The 26,667-nt window shown below is 40.1% G+C and overlaps 1 protein-coding gene across 2 annotated transcripts in view; it reads right to left on the minus strand.

Annotated features, from left to right (window-relative positions):
• The window catches only part of LOC142200507 (cadherin-6-like), a 276,070-nt gene that overhangs the window by 134,925 nt on the left and 114,478 nt on the right, over positions 1-26,667 (minus strand). For both annotated transcript variants that reach the window (XM_075270925.1, XM_075270926.1), the window contains one exon: positions 18,076-18,450. In XM_075270925.1, coding sequence (XP_075127026.1) covers positions 18,076-18,309 — 234 coding nt within the window. In that variant the 5' untranslated portion in view covers positions 18,310-18,450. The remainder of the gene's footprint in view (positions 1-18,075; positions 18,451-26,667) is intronic.

A 26,667-nucleotide genomic window follows, 5' to 3' on the forward strand; every position in this document is an offset into this window, starting at 1 on the left:
TTTCAGCCCTAGTGAATGGGATTCACTCATCCGTAAATGGAAGAAAAAATCAATAAAACACGTGCCTTGGCTAATATTATGGCTAATCTGCTTTTTTAAAAAATAGATAGCCAAAGATAGAAAAGTTTGTTTAGCCAGAGCCACTGGGGCAATTAAAGAGGTTATCTAATAATAAGTGTAATGGCAGGGTATACATGTGATCACCTTTCAGTTCGTAGTTCTCTAGAATGGGAGATCGGAACCCTCACTCTATAGATCATGGAAGTCCCACTGGAAGGACCAACAATGATCATATATGTATCACCAATCCTGTGCATAACCCTTTTAAGTATTGTTCATACTACATTAACAGTGTCTACTTAAGATTTACATTGGGAGGAATTCCAGATTGGAAGCCTTGGATGCATACATACATACATAGTTAAATAGTAGATGAGGATGGATGAAGACATCAGTCCACAATTCCAACCTATAACTCTACAATCCCCTACAGTGTTGATCCATAAGTTTAACAGATGCCACACGTGTCATCCATTGCCGGTAGGTACACACTCTTTGATTCCCTTGTGTGGAATAGTCAAGTCTGGTACATTATTCTCTATAGTAAAACAAGGAAAGTCACGATACACTGTTTTAGTTTCCATGGGTCTCTATGGGTCCATTTAATGTAAGCACCAAGAGCACCAATATGGTAAACTGCACAGGATGCTCAATGTAAAAATATTCTAAAGTGAGGTTTTTAGGCTGAGGGTTCAGGCTAAATATATTTAGAAGATGTACAAGGCTGTCAGACACTTACAGGGATTCATAACTCTTTATCTCTCTGAAACCCTACCAACAATACTGCATAGGCATCTGATTGTCAATATCATTCAACAAAAAATATCCAGTGTGTCAATGAGAAGATCTTCTCATGCTGACTGCCATAATATACTGTATACTGTAGGCAGCTACACACATAGGTCATGGGACATTCATTACATATTGTAGAGAATTAGTGCCCCAGTGGAGTATACAATCCAAAAGCCCTATATCAGACACACACAGACTGATGATTATTTTGGCCATTGACTTATCAGCATGTTTGTTGACAGATGGATTTGTGTGAGAATCATTTTGCTGAGTCTAATGATATGAGGTACGGACCACAGTGTGTGGCTTGGCTTATCTTGGAAGGTATGTATATTTGTTACTAGAGGTATTATTGGCCACACAATGTGAGAACGAGTTCGCTTCTACTCTCTCTGCTGTATTTTTCTTTTGACTTCTGAACTTCTTCCATTGCTTATGTGTTAAAAACATCCCTTTAAAATAATGGGAACAGTTGAAACATTATTATGCCAGTTTTTCCTCTTAATTGTAGTATATTTTATTTGGCAAAATCTGGAATAGTTTGAGAATTCTACACAAGTTATCCCAATATTTGTAGGCACATTATAACATAGCTTCACAGACTAAGTACTGAGTTTCTTACAATGTATTAAACTTCTTTACACTACTCCTCAGGGCTCGTTCACATCTGCATTCTACTCTCCGTACTGCAGGTTTCCGTTTCCTGCATAAAACAGAGCAGGAGACAAAAAATTTTAAATTTTGAATGGGTGAGAAAGATGTCCGGCCGTGAGCGGCGGTGAGCGTTTTGCGCTCTCCGCCATGAAACCGGGTTTTTTAATCCGGACACAGAGTCGGACATGCAGTACTCTGTGTCCGGATTAAAAAATCCGGTTTCGCGGCAGAGAGCATAAAACGCTCACCGCCGCTCATGGCCGGACCCGGTCTGTGCTTTCCGTCTTCTGGCATGCAGAAGACGGAAAGCACAGAACGGAGAGTAGAATGCAGGTGTGAACCTAGCGTCAGTTACGTGCTATTAACTTTATATTAGAATTAGAAGTAGATATATAGTACAGTGCAAAAATTTAAGGCAGATGTTGAAAAGTACTCCAAAAATAGAAAGGTTAATAGTTTATTTTTTACAATTAACATATAGTTTAAGGATTGGTGGGGGATTGGTGAAGTGACGCTGCAATAGCAATAACAGAGCTCAAATAAGTTTAAAATACGTCGATCTCGATCTACCGGTCGATCGCAAAGGAAGTATGGGTCGATCGCAGACATCCTCACTATTAGACTTTTTATTTTTTTTAAACTTTTTTTTCACTTGAACCAGAACAGGAGAGCTGCCGCTCTCCTTGCGCTGGTTCAGACGTCTACGTATCAGCGTAGGTGGCGTCATTACGCCGCCTACGCTGATACGTAGACGTCTGACTGCTGAGAGTAGAGGATCGCAGGAGCAGTGGGAGAAGCAGCAGCAGCAACAGCAGCGAGATCGCCAAGTATAATAACTTTTTTTTTTATAATAGGCCGCTACCTGCTGGAGTATCTCCAGCAGGTAGCGGCCTATTTACCATCCTCCCCGGACCTGCTCACTGCCGCCCCTGCTTCCCCTTGTGCTTTAGGCCGCGGAGGCCGGCAGTGAATAGGCCCAGGCCAGGCCGCGATCCCACTGCTGCTATTATTATACTCGGGGGTCTTTTCAGACCCTCAAGTATAAAAATTGGAGCCGCAGGGGAGGTGAGGAAACATAATAAACAATGTTACTTACCTCTCTGAGATCTGATATTAATCCTAGCAGGCTTCGGGCCTATATGGTAATATCCCAGACCACGTGAAGTCTGGGCATTACCATATAGGCCCGAAGCCTGCTAGGATTAAAGAAGACCTTTCATGGTTTGGGGCACAGGCAGTTTTATATACTGCTGGAAAGCTGACAGTGCGCTGAATTCACAATCTGTGGAATCGTCTTTCGATTGTCCGCCTCAGGCAGCAGAGAGGCTAGGACCTATCTTGTCAGCTTGGCAGTGGGTAGTAGATCATTTTGACTTGGTCATTTTATAAGTAGCTCGCATGCTGAAAAAGTGTGAGCACTCCTGTATTATTGGTTTGCTCGTGTATTTTTATTATTCAATTTCTGTCTTCCTTTCATGGTTAGGTGCCTCAGCTAAAGATATTTAACTTCCATAAGACTGTAAAGACACTGCACTGTGAAAAAACGCTACTCTCTTCTCATCTATCAATAAGTATTTTACACTGCACAATGACTTCTTAGAGATGTCTTTGAACCCTGCTGAGTGCTGAGTCTATTGTCAGCAGGCTCCCCCAGGTTTCTCTCCATCAATGAATTGTCTCATATAATTTAGTTAAAAGAGTAAGTAACCTTGTTTCTGTTCCCAAAATACATTTCTATATTTCAGATCTCATCTGTCATTAACTGGTGTATCTTCTCATCCATCAAAGCCTCCCTGAAGACAACAAACATCTTCCTAGGACTTTATTACTGTAGCTTACATAAATAATATCACTGTCATCAGCAAAAGTTAAGCATTGCCTCCGTATCAATCTCACCGTGAGCACTCAGGTTTCAGACAAGCAAGTGGAGCGTCTAAGATGTCATTGTTTAGAGAAAAACATGAATGAGCACAAAACACCAAGCTCCAAATATTTCTAGAAAATATTAATATCATTTGTAGAGTGAGACAATTGATAGTTGTGAGAGAAGCCGCTAAGTAGAAGTTTACAGAAAGCGGTCAATCCAGGGTCTGTATTCTAGCAAAAATTTCCAGGCAGTGGATAACACAGAGGTTAGATGAGAAGATACCATCAAAGAAGGGTATGGACAGGTAGAGGAATTACAGGTCTATGGCCTACTCATCCAAATAGTTTGCCATCTCTTTGCTACTTAGGTTATATGAATGTAGTTGACTCATAAGCCTGCTAGAGATGGCTATAAACTGAGGAGGGTCTAGTTTCCATTATCCATGTTACTGTAGAGTCACTCAAAACACATACAGTATGTTGAGGTAAAGAATATCTTTAAGGAGAAAAACATTGTTTTTGGCATTGCAGTTGCAGGATACTATATGGAACCTGATGCCTCAATGCCTAACTATATATCATGTTGTATCCAGGCTAGAGACAGTCCAACAGGGTACTAGAGCCTTCCAATTCTACATATTTCCCCAATAAGCATATCCTTTCAGTCTAATATTGAAATCACTTACATACAGTATATCATCTTTACATTCATACATAAAGTTTTATTTGATTCTTTCTTGGTGCTTTTAGGGTTTTCCTTGTCAGTGAGTGTACATAGCAGATCATAGTAAACCCTTTGGAGACATCTTCAGTGACATTTCTCCCTCATAAGTCAATAAATTAGGTATACTTACAGATCACTAGATACCTGTCGGGGATACCTAAAGATCGAACACTAAATAACATCTTGCAATGCCAATCTGTTATTTCTAAAGCCAGCAGAATACTTCTGTATATTAAAAGATGTATAGATATACAGAATTACAGACTTGCAGAATTTGCAATTTAGTCCTTCACACAGGTTCATGCAATGGAGTTGGAAAATGAACGAAGAAGAGCATCAACACTGATAAAGGTCACAAAGTACCTTAGTTATCAGGAGAGATCAGAAAAATCACATTTCTTTGGTTTGGAGTGGAGATATTTATAAAAGACATCATGTAAAAATGAATATACAGTACGCATCTGCAGTTGTGCACTAAATGGTCACCTAAATGTACAATAGCGAACTGTCTCCAGCTGGAGAAAAAAGGATCGGTCTCAAGCTCTAAAAAGTTGATCTTCTGGCCAAAATGGTGAAAGTCTAGATGTGAGTCATTGTAGTGTAGGTACCCATCTAACAGAGGTTGCCTTGTTGTGGCAGATGGGCTCACAATTACAGTCTGAACATAGGGTAAAAACCCAAGAACCAAATTTTCATGTATCGTTATATACAGTAGATATTTGCAGTAACGCCTTTAGTGCCAGCAGAGTGTGGTACGTTTGTACATGTACTGCAGCCATAACAATGTGCACCTGCATTTCTTATTCACATTGTTTAGCAATGCTGACCAAATTGTGTATGTTTGTTGTATTGTGCTTTTGGGGTTTGCCACTGAACCCCATTTTGATTTGAGCATGCCATCCATCTGTCCAAGGGTGATTTTAATTAGAGCTTAATATGGGTGAACTACACTACCCTATTCATCCAGAGGCCACAGGTCCAGAGAGAAGAGGCTATTTGTGGTGTATGAAAGACATCATATGGCTGTATCAGGAGGAGGATCAGGAGGATCAGGGCCCAAGAGAGGTGAGTCGTTGTAGTGTAGGAACCCATATAACAGAGGTCACCTTGGCTTACAATTACAGTCTGATCAAAATATAATAAAACAAGAACTTCATTTTCATGTATCCTTATATACAGTAGGTATTTGCAGTAATGTGCTTCGTGCTAGCAGAGTGCTGTTGAAACATTTTGCGTTTGCATTTGTATTGCAGCCACAACAATGTGCACCTGCATTTCTTATTCATATTGTTTACTAGTACTGACAGATTTTTGCGTCTTTGTTGCATCAAGTGCTACAAAAAAAAATAGTTATTTTCTTGAAAGATGCAGATGTTTTCTTGAAAATCTGAGAACTTGCAAATGTATGCCTTTTATCAACCATTATTAGTTCTAGAGGTTTAGACTTTTCATTAAAAAATCTAAAAATGTGGTTCAAAGGAACATCTTTGTACAAATAAAGTTTCACTCATATGGAGCCTTACTCAAGCTCCGTATTTGAGGCGAGGACATTTTGTATGCTATCCTTACATTCTTAGCTATGTATTAAAGAGTTGCTATATGTCACTTTGACCAGAACAGATTTGCATATTTTTTCCCCATAATCTCCTAGTGGAGCAGAAATGGCTTGTAAGTCTCCATTCCCCTGTCAAGGTGCACACTCTCCCTAAGGAGTGTTATTATCCCCTTATCCTGGTCTATAGTCTCTCACTCTGCCAAAATATTATCCCTACGCTGTGCTGATAAGAGCCAACAGATCGAAACGGTGCTGTCCGCAGCTGGGAATCTGTTCCTTTTGGAATAGAAATACTAGTTTGGCAATAATCCCCGCATTATGTTATTAGGCTTATTAACAAGTCATGCATGATATTAAGGGGGCTGCCCCTAGAGGGCAGAAAACAGAGGTACTACTCTCCTAATTACATCCTGGAGAACAGATTTGCATATTTTTTCCTATAATCCCCTAGTGGAGCAGAAATGGAGCAGTAAGCTTGTAAGTCTCCATTCACTTGTCAAGGTGCACACTCTCCCTAAGGAGTGTTATTATCCCCTGATCCCAGTCTCAATTAGGCTATGTTCACATCTGCGTTGGAGTCTCCAACAGTGTCCGCCTAAAGATCGACAGAGGAAAAAAAGTCCTGCATGGTTTCACTTTTAAAATGACGGACCCCATTATATCAGTTGTTTCTGTCATACTTTGTGTGTTACCCCTAGACCAGAACCAGAACATGGGAGAAGCAACGCTAGTGTGAGCCTGTGCTGACCACCACCCTCTTTGCTGTCCTATAGAAGTAACCTATATATTACATATGGCTGTTAAGGAGGTAAATAGTCAAAGTTAGAAATCTTTGAACAACACTGACTGCAAAGGGGCCTGGAGTGATACATCCATCTGTAAATGCATGGAAATGCATTTTTGTTACAAGTCAGACACGAGCTGGTTACCCTGGCAGGTTTCAGGCTTCAATAAGATCATTATATCAACATTTACTTAGTCGCTTTAGCTACCTTCAGCATACAAAAGGAGCAGTGAACCATACCTGAGTCAATCTAAATTACCATCCAAGAGGCATGTTCTATTTGGTAAATTGTGGAAAACTATTTGTCACCTAACATTTTCAGCTCTCACACACTATTCGGTCTGCTGGTGATAAGGCAACTTATTCTCCTGTGATTTGCACTCAATCAATTCCTATCCTGCATGTGCTAAAAAGTGATTGCCTGGCAATGCGGAAGGTCTTAAGCTAATGCTATATTTATGCAGTGTCATCTGATACGCAGGTCTCACGTCCATTAAATGCCCACATCTTATTAATTCTTCTTATACATTTAAAGCTGATTGCTTATCTTCAGAAAGAAAAGGTTACCGAGGTGAGGGATTGGGGTTTTAACTCTTCAGAATATATCACATTTTAGAAGTTAGATGGGAAATTCTAGCTTTTTTTTCCAAGTGTCCACTGCAAATTTAGCAGCAAAAAAATACATACAGTGTATGTGTATATATATGTGCAGACCAACTGAATAGTAATACTGTAATTGTCTTCTCATGACAGTCTGATGGCCTACTTCTGTGGATTGGAATTGTATTATTCAGTGACCCACACATACATCATTCACACTGACCTATATGCATAGATTAAACATTCACTGACAGACTCCTTTAACATTTCATTTCCAGTGGCGCACTTGGTACTGCCAGGTGATGCTCAGGAGCCTTATGTGGATCTTTTCTTCTAGAAAATGACCTAAAAATGTTGAATGAAGACAATAACAGGAATTTTCTAGTTCAGAAATGCCAATAATCCCTCCACAATAGTCGTATGCCACATTAACCCCTTAAGGACACAGGGTAGTTTCTACGTTAATGCTCAGTGACTTTTTTCATATTTTCCTTCCCCGTCTTCAAAAATTCATAACTTTTTTTTTATTGTTTTGTTAGCATAGCTGAATGAGGGCTTATTCTTTGCATTAAGAGTTGCACTTTCATTTGCCAATATTTTGGGGTACATAAAATGTTTTGATTAGCTTCTATTTACATTTTGGGGGATGATGTGAAATAACAAATCATTTTTGCTTTTTTTTTACGGCATTCACTCTGCAAGAAAAAAAAGACATGGTAGCTTTGTCTGGTGCGTCATTACCAGTATGGCGATATCATATTTATATAGGTTTTTAGTACATTTTACTGCTTTTGCAAAAAAACACCATTTTTTGTAAAATGAATGATTTTCGTATTCTGACTCCTACAACTTTTTTACTGTAGTGTTGACAGAGATATGTCAGGGCTCTTTATTTGTGGGACATGTTGTACTCTCTATTGATACCAGTGTTTGGTATGTGTAACTTTTTGATCACTTTTTATTGTTTTTATTGTTATTATTGGGGAAAGCAAAGTGACCAAAGTAAGTTAACTTGCGCATTGTGGTATATCTTTCTTTTACGGCGTTCACCATAGGGGATAAATAATGTTACTTTTGGATAGTGAGGACTTATACTCATGTGGGGATACCTAACATGCTTTTTTATTTTTTTTTTGTTTACATGATATATTTTTGATGTGTGTTTTTACTATGTGTTTATGTTTTTTTTTACTTTTTACATGTCCCACAAGGGGACTTGAAGCTGGGATCTCGGAACCCACGAACCCACGAGGATGCAATGCCTCAGTTACAGCTTCTGTGCCCGCGGCATTACAGCATGACGTAACAGTACGGCAGGGAGCGGAAAGAGGTTAACAGAGATTTTACCAATAGCTTAGCACTTGACTGTTTCCTATGATCCTCAGCAACAGACGTAGGTTGCTACAGGAGTGCATATATATGCCTGAATAGTAAACACATTACCTCTAATTGCCAGACTGCACCTGTATTTGCGGAAGCAATGATAATTACTGATGTCCTTTTTTGTTCCCCATTAGACTTTTTTTTTAGTCCGGACCTTTTCTGGCCTCAAAACCAAATGACCAAGGTTACATCTAACCATAGCACCTGAGGGGTTATATGTTTTAGGATCATAACTAGGAAAGACAGTCTCACATAGCAAGCTTTTGAATGAGGCCACCCCAGCCCACATACTGTATAATGAACCCTTTACTGGCCTCCACACAGTATAATGGTCCCTTTATTGATCTCCCTACACAGTATATTGATCCTTTACTGAAACCCAGAAAATATACTGCCTCATGTATTGGCCCACATACAGTATACTGTCCCCAATACTGGCCTACATACAACATACTTTGCCCATTACAGGCTCTCATACAGTAAGAACCTATGTTACTGTGGTGGGAGACAGGTGACAATGATTTTTTTTCACCTTCCCTGTCCTCCTTGCCAAAACCGGTCTATCCTGGACAAAAAAAAACCATAACGCTTCGGTGTCCGGCCAGGGTGGTCCGTCCAGCAGCTTGGCTGCCTTCTTGAGGACGCTGAATGGCCTTAGCTGTCACGTGCAGCTGGTACTTCCGCAGGAAGAAAACAACAGAGCTGCAGGATCAGACTGCGCACAAGGCACCAGAGCTTCAGGGACAAGTGAGTATGATTTATTTTCTATTTTTTTCACCTCCCTGGCCTAATTAATAGTTATAATTTTAGCCTGGACAAAACCTTTAAATGTGACCCAGACAACATGTATTGACTTATTTTTAATGCCAGCACTTTGAGATCCATTGCATCAGGCACAATCGCCAACATGGACTGTATTATGCTCTCAGAACCTCGACAGCTTATAGTACCTATATACAGCATTATGGTAGGAGCAATGCAGATGGGGATGAAACTACAAAGAATCCAATGACAAATGTAAGCCGATGGCTGGTCAGATAATGGAGGGGTTGTACATCTCACCCATACTACTCAGGTGGGTGAGATGAAAAACTCCAGAAAGAATGGTGCTCAGCAGATGACCATTGTCTGCTGAGTGTTATTTCAAAGTTCTGTTTATTGGGCTGGATTTTTTAAGGAACGGCAGATAGGTTGGCAGTGGGACCTTTCATTCCACCCCCCTCCAGTCCACACTTTGTGGATGTTCTTGCAGCAACTCAACTGCAGAGAGTCTCCTTGCTCCAGCAGAAGACTTTGGGCAGAGCTGGGCTGGAGAGCCAACAAAGAGGTCATATTTTTGGAGCTCTGTCCTGAATGATTCTACTGGCTTTTGATTTCTGTTATTCTAGGTGAGGTAACCTATTCTATGTTTAGTTAGAGCCTAGCCGGGCAGGTATTTATTTTTGTATTATTTCCTTTTTTTGCTGCACTATATTTTTGAGTGAAAATAAACTCTACCTCTGTTTTGGACAAAAGAGACTGGACTTGTGTTTTATGCCACCCCACCTAGCAACCCCAGACCATGACACAAGAAATACTCCTACTATGATAACAATAAGGTTCACACATGGAAGATAGTTAATTGATCTGAACATAACCAATGAGTAAATTACAGATAAAACTTTTATAATCCCTTTAGTGGGCAGGAGGCATTATAATTTCACACTTGCTTACTTTTCCATTTATAAGCAATGAAAAAGTAATGGAGAAGTTATCCTTAAAATATATTGAGAAAATCCACTGTGTGTTTAGGTTTTCATCTTTTTTCATTCCAAATTCAGACTCAGCAGAGAACCTAAAAACCTTCCACTTAATATTTAAAATGGAGAAATAAGCGGTCTCAAAACAACTGTAAATATATTATTCATCGACGGGAAATAAAATTTAATGGGAATAATAAATTCCCTTTATAGTTCTTTGTGTTTTTAAATAGTGATGCGCATACATTTCTCACCTAGAGAGAAGCAAGTGTTTCTACCGTCATACGGGAACTTTCAACATATGGTCCATATGAACCTGGCCAGATGTAACAAATTCCCAACATAAAAGTTAACTCTTATCATTCAATATGAGATTAGACATTAGGAATTTTTAAGAAGCACTTAAAGGAACTGAAATAAACACAATTACAAGATAATACTGTAAGTGAACAGCAAATATTAGTGATTATACAGTAATGTACTTCACACTATACTAATCCTACTAATATTATAAATGTGAAAGTTTGTGTGTTTGGATGTTTGTGAGTTTGGATGTTTGTTCCTCAATCACGCTAAAACGCCTGGACGCATTTGCGTGCAATTTTCCACAAACATAGTTTTCCCTCAGGATTGAGTCACAGGCTACTTTTGGTGCCACTAAACAACATGGCTTCCTAGCAGGAGACTCACAAAAGCAGGACTCCTAGCCCCAGCTATAGACTCACACACACTGCCTGGCATTTCCTGCCTCAACCTGCCTGCACACTCCTTAGGGCTAGTTCACACGTGAACTGCCCGCGCGGGTTTTGACACAGAGAGAGACGCGGCGAGCCGCGTCTCTCTCTTGTCAAAACCCGCCCGCAGCTTAACCCTCTGCTGTCGGCTCAAATGAATGAGCCGACATAGGAGGGAGCTGCCGGGGGCGGAAGGACATGTCCTTTCTTTTCTCCGCTAGCAGCAGCTCGCCGCTAGCGGAGAACCGAAGCCCGGTGGTCTCCATAGACCACCATTATAAGGGGAGGTTTTGGACGCGAAATCCGCTGTCAAAAACCTCCCCTTATACTCACATGTGAACTAGCCCTTACTGTCACCTCAGGAGTAGCCCTCACTCTACTCACTCACATTTACATATAGCTTTCCACTATACATACACAATACAACACATCACATTGTAATTACATGTATCTCCTATCACTGCTATATACAGTACCTGATACATATATACTCCTGTACACAGGCTGTATATACTATATAATTACATGTATCTCCTATCACTGCTATATACAGTACCTGATACATATATACTCCTGTACACAGGCTGTATATACTTTATATTACATGTATCTCCTATCACTGCTATATACAGTACCTGATACATATATACTCCTGTACACAGGCTGTATATACTATATAATTACATGTATCTCCTATCACTGCTATATACAGTGCCTGATACATATATACTCCTGTACACAGGCTGTATATACTATATAATTACATGTATTACCTATCACTGCTATATACAGTACCTGATACATATATACTCCTGTACACAGACTGTATATACTATATAATTACATGTATCTCCTATCACTGCTATATACAGTACCTGATATATATATACTCCTGTACACAGACTGTATATACTATATATTACATGTATCTCCTATCACTGCTATATACAGTACCTGATACATATATACTCCTGTACACAGACTGTATATACTATATATTACATGTATCTCCTATCACTGCTATATACAGTACCTGATACATATATACTCCTGTACACAGGCTGTATATACTATATAAATACCCCTGTACACAGGCTGTATATACTATATAATTACATGTATCTCCTATCACTGCTATATACAGTGCCTGATACATATATACTCCTGTACACAGGCTGTATATACTATATAATTACATGTATCTCCTATCACTGCTATATACAGTACCTGATACATATATACTCCTGTACACAGGCTGTATATACTATATAATTACATGTATCTCCTATCACTGCTATATACAGTACCTGATACATATATACTCCTGTACACAGGCTGTATATACTATATAATTACATGTGTCTCCTATCACTGCTATATACAGTACCTGATACATATATACCCCTGTACACAGACTGTATATACTATATAATTACATGTATCTCCTATCACTGCTATATACAGTACCTGATACATATATACTCCTGTACACAGGCTGTATATACTATATATTACATGTATTACCTATCACTGCTATATACAGTACCTGATACATATATACTCCTGTACACAGGCTGTATATACTATATAATTACATGTATTACCTATCCCTGCTATATACAGTACCTGATACATATATAGTATATACAGCCTGTGTACAGGAGTATATATTACATGTATCTCCTATCACTGCTATATATAGTACCTGATACATATATACTCCTGTACACAGGCTGTATAACACATCACATTGTCTGTATTACTACATACACAATATAACACATCAAATCACATTTGCTAGCCCACCAAACTTTTTAAAGCACTTTTACAGTTTCACACGTCTGTGTCCGCCCAATTATCAAATCACCGCAGACGAAGTCGCGGGTAAAAGCTAGTAATGGTCATAATTCTGCTGTTTTTGTGTAACTATTACCATACCTCCCAACCGTCCCGATTTCCGCGGGACAGTCACGATTTGGGTGACATGTCCCGCGGTCCCGGTTGGAGGGAGGTATGTCCCGATTTCAACTCAGATCTGCGTCCAGAGTTGAACACATATGCGGCTGAAGCAAGGAGCTGACACAGGTCAGCTCCTCGCTTCGCCGCTGCCCGCCTCTCTCCCTGACACATGCGGCTGAAGCTGCTCGCGTGCTCGCTTCGCCGCTGCGTCTCTCTCTCGCTGACACATGCTGCTGAAGCGAGGAGCTGACCTGTGTCAGCTCCTCGCTTCGCCGCTGCCGCCGGCTCCTGGCTTGTAGACGCGATGTACAAGCCAGGAGCCGGCGGCAGCAGCGAAGCGAGATGCTGACACAGGTCAGCTCCTCGCTTCAGCCGCATGTGTCAGCGAGAGAGAGACGCAGCGGCGAAGCGAGCACGCGAGCAGCTTCAGCCGCATGTGTCAGGGAGAGAGGCGGGCAGCGGCGAAGCGAGGAGCTGACCTGTGTCAGCTCCTTCCTTCAGCCGCATGTGTCAACGAGAGAGGCGCGCAGAGAGCGGCGAGGGAGCGGAGGAGAAGGTAAGTTTAATGTGGAGGTGGAACGTGAATCTGGGGGCAGATGAAGGAGGGGACGGCATGACACTGTGGGCAGAGATGGAGAGGACGGCATGACACTGGGGGCAGAGATGTGGGGACATGAATCTGGGGGCAGAGATGGAGAGGACATGAATCTGGGGCAGAGATGGAGGGACATGAATCTGGGGGCAGAGATGGAGTGGACATGAAACTGGGGCAGAGATGGGGGGACATGAATCTAGGGGCAGAGATGGGGGGACATGAATCTGGGGGCAGAGATGGAGAGGACATGAAACTGGGGGCAGAGATGTGGGGACATGAATCTGGGGGCTGAGATGGAGGAACATGAATCTGGGGGCAGAGATGGAGGGACATGAATCGGGGGGCAGAGATGAGGGACATGAATCTGGGGGCAGAGATGGGGGACATGAATCTGGGGGCAGAGATGGAGGGGACATGAATCTGGGGGCAGAGATGGGGGACATGAATCTGGGGGCAGAGATGTGGGGACATGAATCTGGGGGCAGAGATGGGGGACATGAATCTGGGGGCAGAGATGGAGAGGACATGAATCTGGGGGCAGAAATGGAGGGACATGAATCTGGGGGCAGAGATGGAGGGACATGAATCTGGGGGCAGAGATGTGGGGACATGAATCTGGGGACAGAGATGGGGGACATGAATCTGGGGGCAGAGATGTGGGGACATGAATCTGGGGGCAGAGATGGAGGGACATGAATCTGGGGCAGAGATGGAAGAGGGACATGAAACTGGGGGCAGATGAAGGGTGTATATGAAACTGGGGGAGAGATAGAGGGGGGACATATAATTTACGGGTGACTGTAGGAGGATTATACTGTGTGCGGGCACATGAAAAATTAACGAGTGGGCGGAGTCAACACAAAAGTGGGCGGGGCCAAATTTGCCGTGGCGCGCTATGCGCGCCGCACATTTTGTCCCTCTTTCAGTTCTTCAAAAGTTGGGAGGTATGCTATTACTACCAGTCGTGATATAGAAACATAATAGCTATCTGCTGACAAAACAAGCACTAGAGAACAACAAAGGAGTGGGCAGTACAAAATAGCCATTGTACTGTACATGTATACCATCTGTTGGCAGAATCCAAGGCCAATGCCAGCACCTGACAAAGCTGAGCAGATACAGTGGAACACAGAGACATTGCACTGCCTGGAAAATGTACAAGTTAATGGTGGCTAAATGCAGTTACTATGCGTTTTGGGCAGTGTGCCTGCAAATGTTAGGATGAACAGTGACTGGCATCAGATACATCCACAGGTCATGTCCAATCAAGCCATTCACAAAAGATATATACTGCCAGCATTCCCTCCTTGTGTTCAATACTGAGACAATCAGGTCATAAGTAAGGTGAGCACATGAATACCTTATAGGCTACCAAGGTGAAAAGTACATGTAGTAAATATGGTGGAAGAACCAAAGTACAAGTGGGTAGCCAGTGAGCCCAATTTGACTATGCTGTCGCTGAATAAATTAAAGGAGGTTTCTAGGAGAGAAATATTGATGAACAACCCTCATGTTAGGTCATCAATATCTGGCCCAATAAATTTACCTTACTTTATGCCAGTTACTGGCATAATTCTTAGCTCACATCTATGCTAACCGATTTGATCTCAGGCTTAAGCGGTTAGTAGATGCACCTGATTTATTAAGAGGCATGATCCTAAGGCGTCACTCACACGATGTAACGCAGCGTTGATTCTGACACGTAAATTCGTGTCAGAATCAGCAGTACAAAACAGAATCCCATTGACTTCAATGGGTTCCGTTTAGCACACGTAACACATTGAACTCAATGGATTAAAAAGCCTCCCATTGATTTCAATGTGTTACGCACGCTCATTGAAGCCCATTGAAGTCAATAGGATTCTGTTTTGCGGCGCTGATTCTGACACAAGTTTACGTGTCAGAATCAACGCCGCATTACATTGTGTGAATGCCCCCTTATTCCGGCACAGAGAAGATAAAAAATGCTGTAGGAAATATCAGTCTAGATAAATCTCACATTTTATGTACTTTGAAGTGGCTGTTGTGGTAAAATATAGTGGAAAACCACATTTTTACATGCAGCTGTGTATGTTGCATTTTAGTCCTATTTTAGTGAAGATTATGGACATATGAGCGATATTACTATTAAAATCTATTTTTTTTACAATTGTATGTAAAAATTTACTTCATAGGACTTCCTGCACAAAACCCCCCAAACACAACAGCAGATGTATGGTATACGGAAACATTCATAAATTAACATTGCAGACATATGCATAACTTATCTGTATATCTTATCTGTATATTGAGGCAACATAAAAGGAGAAAAAGTACACTATAATGAAAACTTTTCAGCTCTTCTTGTTTTTGAAGAAGTCACAGTTTTAGCAAAAAACAAACCTGCACCAAAATGTAAAATGTGAACACAGCCTAATAGTTGGCCTGTCTGCATATTTTTCTGCACTAGAATTGAAAAGTAAACTATAAACATATCAATCTGAATTCTATAATTAAAGCATATCGGTATAAATGTTAAAAAGAACGATCAATTGTGAGCAAATTTACAGATGGTGAGAAAAAATAAACAGCTCTGCATTGTTCATGACACCTAGCTTAATACACAGATGCGCGGCAGAACTGGAAAGTACATCACATGTTTATGACTGACGCAGAAATCTGCTGTACTGATAAAGAAACACCCTGTTATCTTTCCCTTTTATATTTACCTGAAGACGCACTCACAATGTACCATATTAGAATATAAAATATAAAACATTCAGGGGTTGTATCTTGTAGGTTCACTCATACTATGGCCAGTGCAGGGAAAGGCATTATTTCATGGCACCAGATTAAAGAGGATCTTTTACCACCTCCAACAACTCCAGTTCTTTACATCACTTAATAGCTGCTGCTGCACTGATTCTGGCAGAGTTGGATTTTTCTCTAGCCCCCATCATTCCCGAGCAATCAATGCTCTTAGTTTTGGTGCCTGATGTTCTATTAAGGCTCTGTATTGTCAGAACGGAGGTGTCAGGCAAGAGCAAGCAATGGGTGCGATTCTGAGCTCTGACACTGGTAATTGCAGCTTTGAATCATAACCCCCAACCACCACCAGCACCACCTGAGACTATAATTCTGACATTAAAAAGCTTAAGTAGCAACAAAACAGGCACCAAAAATAACTACACTGATTGCTTGAGAACGGTGGCCTCGAGAGAAAAAATTCCAACCGCACTAGAATCAGTGAAAAAACACATATTCACAGATTCTAAGAACTAGACTTAATGGAGGTGATGAAGACAAGACGGATGACTTGAGTCACTATTTAGGGGGGCTGAATGCTCTCACTGTTATCTATAGCTGTGCCTGCGTGACAATCAATTCAGATAATTGCAGTTTACTGATAAAGGCAATGGAAACCATGTCAGTTATCTCTCTATGCAAACACAAAGATAACTTTGTGTTGTATCATGTTTCTAGAGTCTGCTCTCAAGAACCATGATAAGTTTATACAAACCTGTGTAATGTAATATACATTTACTGTGCATATTAGTTGATATGCATTTATAATAGATTTCTAGTAATCATAATAAGTAATCTCTCATGGTAAAAGCAATGTCTATAATGTGATAGAACATAGTGTCCTGTTCATCAAACAGTCAAAGCCGTCTGACCCTAGCTTGAGGAAGAATACAGGAAGTGAGAAGAAGAGGCAGCAGGAAAACCTGCACCACCAGTCTCACACTATAATGAGGTTTTTTTTTTTAATGATACATTCATTTTAAAAGGTATTTCTTATAGAAGTAGCACCACAACTGTTCAACGCTTGTTTTTGGTTCTGCACAGTCCCACAATGCCAGACAAGTGTGGCACTGTTGTCAAAGAAAGCAGCCATGTTTTTCATATGCCTGAATTCCATTAATTCATGATTAGAGTGACAGAAAATATATTTATTTGTGCAAAACAGTTTGTGGCATATATTTTTTTAGATGTATTTCTGGTCTATAATGGCACAATTGTTTTTCACAAAAAATGAATGCATTTAGTTGGTGTGAAAGGTTAAAAAACTGAAGTGCTGCCCCTTTAAAAAACTTGACATAATAGATGTCACTGTATTCTACCAGTAATTGTACTCCCTTTCTTTCCATCTAAACTCTGAAATAAAATTCAGACAACATTCAATTTTAATGTGTTTTCTGACTGACAGTAGTTATTCAAGGTCACCTGAAATAACCTATATTTAAACTGGAGAGCATGGAGTGGAAAATTCAGCTTTTTCGACATCTGCTTTGGAGAATATTTTATCATATTATAGGAAGTGTTTCTCTTTTGCAGTAATGCCCGATACCTATGTTTCAGTCCCACAAAGTGCTGTTCAACACATGCAGCAGGAATCCTGCCAAAACGTCAGAAAAGGGAATGATTAGCTGCAAACATTTTTATAATTGGTTGGAGAGACGTTCCCTCATTCACAGGCCATGTATCTAGTGTGGCAGCTCTTCTCTTCTGCCACAAGCCACTCATTTAGTTACTGAGAGCAGCTTCTGACTTTATAACAGATAGTAAATTACTGGGGTAGACAACTGTATCTACCGTATGGCATGCTAATACGACATCTAGATCTAATACTTGACGATAGAGACAATACCTTGCCAACGTATTGGTTATCTGTTCCAGTATATTCCTCAAGAAGAAAAAACTGATTCCACATCCAGCTTCTTTTTGAGCGACTCCTTTCCATATCATTTTCTTGGTTGGGTTCAAGGTCCTCTGCTGTTGGTTCTACACTAGGAGTAGTCCTTTCTGGGAGAAGAGCTGTGCAGCTTTTCTGGGGCTGACTGACCCAAAAAACAAGAAATAACAAGCCGCCCAAAGTCCTCATATTGTGGTAACAAAGATGTGAGCCGAAAGCATGCACAATTGAAGTTTCTTTTTAATTCCCAGACCAGGTTATTTCTTCTATTGTATTCAGCATCAATCTTCTTGCTGTCCCATTTCTAGGTCTCTGACTCTCAGTGGATATCTGCAAGAAAATCCAACAGAAATTATAATTTGACATTACTGGACCTACAGCTGTACAGTTAAACAAACAATAAAACCAACTCAAATGTGCCTTGCTGCATGTATTCCCTCCGTGATGACTGCAATGATAAAATGAGGCTATGTATTTTAAAAATTCATGGAAAACATCAATTCACTTTAGAAATAAGTCTATTTTATACAGATTTACGGCATGGCTATATGCTGCTGCTTATGAGGAAGCAAGATAAAAATGTCTATCAACCTGAGCTGCACTGTGACGTGTGCCAAAACGGCAAGAAAATTGTGTTCTATATAAAGATACAAAAGGTTAAAAAGTATGCCCGCATGTACAATGTATTAGAAGGACTGAGGGGGAAGGACTAGAGAAATATTACTGAAATACAGCAGAACGCATTGTACTACATCTGAATAATTTCCTAATAAGACCTGTGCTAACATTCATTGTAATGCAAGACACTACAGCTCACCCTACTGTGAAAACAAGAATTTGTTAAACAAGTTGACTGTAACATTGTATTAAAAACATTCATTAAATTACTGTGAGAACAGAGATAAATGGTGGATTTAAAACCACTTAGTCACTCTGGCATATAACAGACTTTAGGTATCTGAGGAAGCTGGGTTAGTCGCTCAATCCATTACACAGTACATATCTTAACATACAGTATTATAAGAGAGGTGGTTAATGCAGAGTTATTCATGTAATACAAGGTCAGATCAAATCTTCCAGAGTCTTGGTGGGGGAAGAATTTTCTTAAAGGGGCATTCGCATCTCAAAGATCCTATCAAAACTGCAAGATTATGTAAATTCAAGAGTTTTCCTAAATACATTACTTTAGCAATGCTGCTTCTATTACATGCTAGGTGAAATTATTTGTGTAGATGTTATCTAGCATTAAAGGATGGATAACGTGACTAACTGCTCTCTGAAGAGGAGGGGGGCAGAGTTCTCTGGATTACACTTGCTCTCAGAGTTATCTTGTAACAGCTCTGCCTGTTCGGGTCACTGCGCCACCCTCTGCTCGCATGCGGCGGTGCAGGAGGAGTGTGCAGTTTGGTTCCTTGCTTAAAGTTTTTGGTTGCATTGTGTGAACACGGCTCTAGTTCTGGTCTTGCTGTGTGATTGACAGCCTGTTCACCTATTAACTCCAGGGCGGGTTCTTCCTCCTTGTTTATGCTTGGCTCACATTCACATTGGTGCTTGCTATTGCCTTGTGCGTACTGGCTTTTTCTCTCGCTGTTATCACTTATATTCTCATTCTTGACCTCTGGCTTTCCCTATTGACTATTCTTTTGGATTCCAATTTTGACACTTCATTACTCGACAGTTACTGACCCCTGGCTAGCTGACCTCCCTTGTTGTTGTTTGTCTTGTCTGCATTTTGTGTATCACGTATGTAGGAAGGGTTTTGTCGTCCAGTTGTCGCCTATTACCTAGGATAGGACCGGCAAGCAGGAAAGGAAAGTGGGGGGTTTCAGACCAGGGCTCACTGTCTCTTGTGCCCCCTTCTCCCCAGGGTTCATCTACAGCACCGGGGAACTGCTGTCTGCCACTTCCCTAACATTTCTCCTGCTAATTACAGTTTGAGTTAATATAGGCTCAGACCGTGTTTATCTCTGTAAGTAAACACCAAGGTAACAATGACTTTACTATAAGTAAACAACAAGACATCGTTGTCCTAGTAGTATGTAATTTTCTCTCTCCAAACCTGTGTAATGCAATATACATTTATTGTGCATATTATTTCTCAGTTTGAAATAATTAGTGTTGAGCGAAAAGTATTCGATCAAATACCTCGCCAGCATAGGAATGCGTGTAATCGGCTAAACATTGAGGGGTTAAACGCATCGTATATTCAAAGTGTTTAACCCCTTGGTGTTCGGCCGATTACACACATTCCTATGCCGGCGAGGTATTCGATCGAATACTATTTGCTCAACACTAGAAATAATCAATAAAAACATCAAAATAAAATTTACAAAAAATTAAATTGATGGAGAACAGATACTCATATAAAGTGATGTTACATAAGTATAAAATGTATGCCTATATATAGCTAAAAAAAATACATGCAAATCAGTATATATTCCCCTAAATCACAGTGTCTCAAATGGGCAACTCTGATCACAGATAATTAATCTTTCAGATGCCAAACATCCCCATGCCTTATGAAAGGTTACTTTCCATTTAAGGTTATGTCCTACAACCGAATGCCCTCTTCACCCACAACAAGAACGTGGAAGCTGCTCAGTTGAACAAATATATTGAAGGCTTACAGGCCTGCCAGCGCCAAGTTTATATTCATCCCTGCCTCAGGCAGAATTTAATATGAAATTAGTAATTTTACATTAGACTGCAATTCTAAATAGTTGCCAAAAGTCCCAGGAAATTGGATAGGGAGGTAGGATGATCAACCTTCAAAGTAGGCAGCTTGTGGTCATTATGGGTAAAAGATGGTTGGTTCATGGGCAAGGCTGTGACAGGGCCAAAGTGCACGGGTATTTTGTTTTGAACAATGGGACTATAGTGTCACAATCCGGTACAAGTGATATAATTATTAATGCAGCTCACCACTGTGTCTCAGGGCACAACAATGAGCATCTCCAACAGTAGTGGTGGAAGAGCTTATTGAACCTCTAAATTAAGATAATTGTCTGTGGCCATGCACAGATGTCCATCCAGAGCAGGTAGAGACTTGCATAAAGTGTAGCATGTATTATAGACCAGAGGGTCTTAGCTACAGCACATACCCCTGGGGACAACAGGTTGTACAATTTGGGGATAAGTGCACCACAGGTTGAGAACCACTGATCTTATATCTTCAAATCCTCTAGGGAAACCAAAAATATAGTTAAAAATGCCTACTAAGTTTTTAAAAATACAAAAAACAAAGGAATTGAAAATTCAAGTCACCCCCTTTCCCCATTTACAACCCCCCCCCCCCAAGAGTGTATAAGGAGTCATTGGGTCTGAAAATGCCCAGTATACTATAAGATTAAAATATTTATCTAGTACAGTAAACCCCATATTGGGAAAAATAATCACAATGTCTGAAACACAGTTTTACATTGCTTTATCTCCCATTTCCCAAAATAACATAGAAAAGATCACTTACGGCATAGTAGACTGAAATATAAAAAATGTTATTGATATCAGACTATTGTGATACCAAACAAAAGAAAAAAAACTGCAGTGACACTACACTTGGAGGTCCCTCTATTGAAGTATACAACAATAGTCCTGCATCACGGAGTCTCCTTATTATTAAAATCAGTGGTGCTCTACCATCCAACAATATGTAAGCAAACAGTAAGTAGAAGAAAAATAGAGCCACTCAGTGGTAGGTAAAATTGTCTTATATTCCAACCATATTAAAAAAGCCGCATTGGGGTAAGAAAGCGTGTACAGAACACTAAGTTTCGAGTTACATTACACATTTCCTCTGGCCCCACCGTTGAGCAGTGCCATTGCGCCTTACAGTGGTACTCTAATGTCACCCCAGCCTCCAAATGCAACCATATCTTTAAAAGAAAAGCATAGTACAATATGTGTATATACGTACACTCACATTCAATTAATTTCACACAAACAGCAACACTATTATTATAACGCTCGTATTGAAGACTCAAACAAAAAACAAAATAAGGAAAAACAAAGACGTACTGTAATGCTTGTTTTTTTAATGTGGTTGGAATAAAGGATGCTTTTATCTACCAGTGAGTGTCTCTACTTTTCCTCTCTTTGCTGAGACTATTGTGATGCTGAATAGTTTCTTAAATTTCCTAAAAAGGTATTAAAACAATAACGAAAACTATATAACATTTGGTATCACTGTAACCATATGGACCTACAGAATAAATATAACATGCCATTTTCACCTCACAGTGGACACTGTAAAAACCAAAACCTGTAAAAGAAGGAGCTGCATTTTTACTAAATGTTTCCCCATTTATATATTCCCCATTTATATACATGTATATACCCAATATATGTGAATGTTAAAACAAAACTGTTATGGTGTTTGGAAGGCAGAGAGTAAGAAAGAAAGAAACACAACAAACATAAGTCGGCCACAAGGATTTAGCACTACTGACCAATGACACAATATGGAGACCTTTTATACTTAGCAAAACAAGATCTAGCTAAAGGATGTGGCATAGAATGGGACTTTTAAACAAATATGAAGTTCTAGAAAAGATCTTCAATAGAGATGAGCGAGTACTATTCGAAACTGCCGTTTCAAATAGCACGCCCCCATAGGAATGAATGGACGCAGCCGGCACGCAGCCTGTGCCGGCGTCTGGCTGCTTAACCGCCTGCGCACCGGCTGCGTCCATTCATTCCTATGGGAGCGTGCTATTCGAAACGGCAGTTTCGAAAAGTACTTACTCATCTCTAATCTTCAATACTAATAGCTTTCTCTGTTGATAGGAAACAAAGTACTGAGCCTTTGGTACTTTTGTGTTGAAAGATAATTTGTGGATATCAAGGATCCTTGACTATAGACTGACTAATGTGAACATAAACAACCAAAATGAAGTTATTTCTGACATGTTATGAGAAGGTCAAGACATTGGATCATAAAAGACATTTATGATCAAATGAGTTATACTGCAGCAACAAAATGGATGGGTGGGTATACCACTGAGAAGGCTGTAAACTAAAAGAACAGATAGTCCTGGATAAACATTATACCTACTGTAAAAGTATATATTTCTTGTCTAGAAGACAGCCTTAGGCTGAGGCCCCATGTTGCAGAAATAGAGCTTTTTTGTTGCAGTTTTTTGAGCCAAAGCCAGGAGTGGATTTAGCAAAAGTTGGAACTTGCTATATATTTCCCATTCGTTTTGTTACCTTGCTTGTTTTGGCTCAAAAAACCACAGCAAAAGCTGCAACAAAAAAAGCTGCATTTACTCAAAGTGTGGCCTCAGCCTTAAAGAGGACCTTTCAGCATCTCCAACAAGTCCAGCTCTTTGCTTCATTGAATAGGTGCTGCTCACCTGATTCTGGCAGAGTTGGAGTTTGTTCCCCCGAGCAATCAATGCTGTTAGTCTTGGAGTCTAATACGCCATTAAGGCTCTGTACTGTTATAAGGGTGGCATCAGACAGGTACAGGAAAGGGATGTTATTCCGAGCACTAACACTGGCTACCTCTAACTGAGGCACTAAATCATGCCCCCTGCCTGACACTGCCATTCTGACATTACAGAGCTTAAAGGGGTTATCCAGTTTTTAAATTTTTTTGGAAAAATAACAGGATGCATCAATACAAGACACACCCTTAATAAATATCCTGTTCCAATTCCTGTTTATCTGATTTACTTTCAGGTCATTGACCATAGCTGTGATGTTTTACTTGCAAACTCACTACCCCTCCCTATGAGCAGTTCATCCAGCAACCAAAACGTCACAAGTCTATAACCTCCTTGCCCTTTGAAGCCAATCATAGGAATGATTTATTGACTTGTCAGATATGCAGAGAAGAGGCTTCAGGGACTGAAGAAGTGAGACACATGACAGACACTGTGACATAAAACAAACCATTTAACAAGGAAGAAATTTGCACACATAGGAGAGTGTAAAATTGTTGGGTGAAAGCAGGCAGATGAATCATGAGAAATGTAGTTTGTCCATGATTCACTGCACGTAAATAACAGTGATACATGAAGGAGCAAGTAAAATAAAGCCAAGTAAAGGGTTTACAAGGGAACAGTGAATATTTAACACTGCTGTAGATGTAATTAATTTTTGGAACCTGGATAACCCTTTAAATAGCACATCAGACAGCAAAACAAAGAGCAGTGATTGCTTGGAAAACGTGGGGGCAGTAAGAAATATCTGAAACCCGCCTAAAACACCCACGGCCAGCTGAACTCATGATTGATCGTGGCATCTACGGGGTTGCCCATGGCCCCAGGACTGCAATCATCTTCTCATGCCTTGCTCCTGAATCCAGGATCAATTAGATAGGCCTGGCAGCCTATGGATAAGGTGAGTAGAAGTCTGGACAGAAGGGAGGCTGTGGATATAGAGTTCCTGGACTTTGCAAAGTCATTTGACACTGTCCCTCATAGACTTTTAATGGGTAACATCAGGTCCATTGGCTTGTAAAATAAAATTTATAATTGGATTGAAAACTAGTTGAAGGATTGTATCCAGAAAGTTGGGGTCAATGACAGCAACTCAGACTGGTGCTCTATTATAAGTGGTGTACCACAGGGGTCAGTGCTAGATTAACTTATTTATTAATAACATAGAAGATGGGATTAGTAGTACAGTACGGTTTAGGGAGGATGTACATAGGTTACAAACAGACTTACACAGACAGAGTTTTTGGAAATCCACATGGCGAATGTTGATAAATGGCAAATGTTCAATGTGGATAAATGTAAAGTTATGCATCTGAAATAATCCACATGCTACATATGTCCTAGGAGTAGTAAAGCTGGGAGAGTTACTGGTGGAGAAGGACTTGGGTACACTTGTAGATTATAGACTTAAGTTACAGGGTGCAATGTCAATCAGTTGCTTCTAAGGTCAGCTAGATACTGCCTTGTATTAAAAGGGGTATGGACTCATGGGACAGTGATGTAATATTACCACTTTATAAGTCATTGGTGCGGCCTCATTTAGATCATGCAGTTCATTTCTGGCCTACAGTACATAGAAAGGATGTACTAGAGTTGGAAAAGGTTCAACAAAGGGCCACAAAACTGATAAGGGGCATGGAGGATCTCATTCATGAGGAGAGATTAAAGGAGTTACATCTGTTAAGTCTGGAGAAGAGATGTTTAAGGGGAGATATGATAAACATGCATAAATATATAAATGGCTCATAGAAGAAAAATAGGGAAAATCTGTTCCATGTAAAATCCACTCCAAAACAAGAAGGCAATCTCTCTCCGTCTGGAGAAAAAAAGGTTTAATCTCAAGCGCCGACAAGGCCTACCCCAGGAGATGATCACAGCAGTCACAGCTGACAACTTCAAAAAAGGATTAGATGCCTTTTTAGAGCAAAATGGCATTAATGACTATGGAAATGGATAGAATGTCATGATGTTTTCCATCACCTGGTTGAACATGATGGACATATGACTTTTTTCAAGCATACTAACATGGAACTATGTAACAATTTTTTCACATTTCAGCTCACAAAATATGAACTAAAAAGTGATCAAAAACTCAAATAGCCCAAAATGGCACCAATAAAAAGTACAGCTTGTACTGCAAAAAATAAGTCCTTAACCAAGTCCATCATTAGAAAAATAAAACTGTTATACCTCCCAGAGGATGGGAAAATTTCACCCCCATATTGTTTTAATTCCTGTGAAATGCATAAAAGGTTATTATTAATTGTTTGAGGGATGCAGTTTTGAGCATAGGGTTTTTAATATATAGACCTTTAAAATTCCCTTCAGAACTGAAGTATTCCCTAACAAATGAGTTTGGGAAATTTTTGTAAATTTGGAAAATCGCTATTAGACGTATGCCTTGTAACATCCAAGATAAATGAAGGGTGATGAAAAGATGATGTCCAATAAAAAGCAGAGATATATTAGATAATATTTATTAATGTATTTGGGGGTTGCAACTGTTTGAAAAGAAAAGCATTTCACAATTTAAAAATTGCGGCTTTTTCAAAATTTCCATCAAATTTACTATTTTTTTTTAAATATATGCAAAGAATATTGATTCAAGTTTATTACTAGCATGAACTACAATGTGACATGAAAAAAAATCTCAAAATCACTTGAGTAAGTTAAGATTGTGGGGATAACGTCTTTCCTTTCCTTATAGTTGCTCCACTGCAAAGGAACATGGGAAGAATATGCAAATCTGTCTCCCAAGATGTAAACAGGGAGACAGTGCCAAGATGTAAACAGTTGAGTAAGTTAAAGCATCTCAAAATTATTGCCACCTAAAGTGACATCTCAGTTTTAAAAAACTGAGGCTTTTTCCTTATGGAGGTCGTCCAAGCTAAACATCATTTTCTAATTAAGCCAGGGGAAAGTGAAAAAAATAAAGAAAAACATATTACCCTGTCCCCTGTGCTCCCGTGTCCTCCCAGGGTGGCCTAGTCTTGCTGTGGAATTTCTCGCCAGCTGTGACATATGTTGATGCCTCAGCAGAAGGGAAGTGGAGACATCACAGGTATTGATGTCCCCAGATCCCTTCCTGAGGTGCTGACTGGCCTCA

Source organism: Leptodactylus fuscus, chromosome 4, assembly GCF_031893055.1.
Source record: "Leptodactylus fuscus isolate aLepFus1 chromosome 4, aLepFus1.hap2, whole genome shotgun sequence".
Lineage (NCBI taxonomy): Eukaryota > Metazoa > Chordata > Amphibia > Anura > Leptodactylidae > Leptodactylus > Leptodactylus fuscus.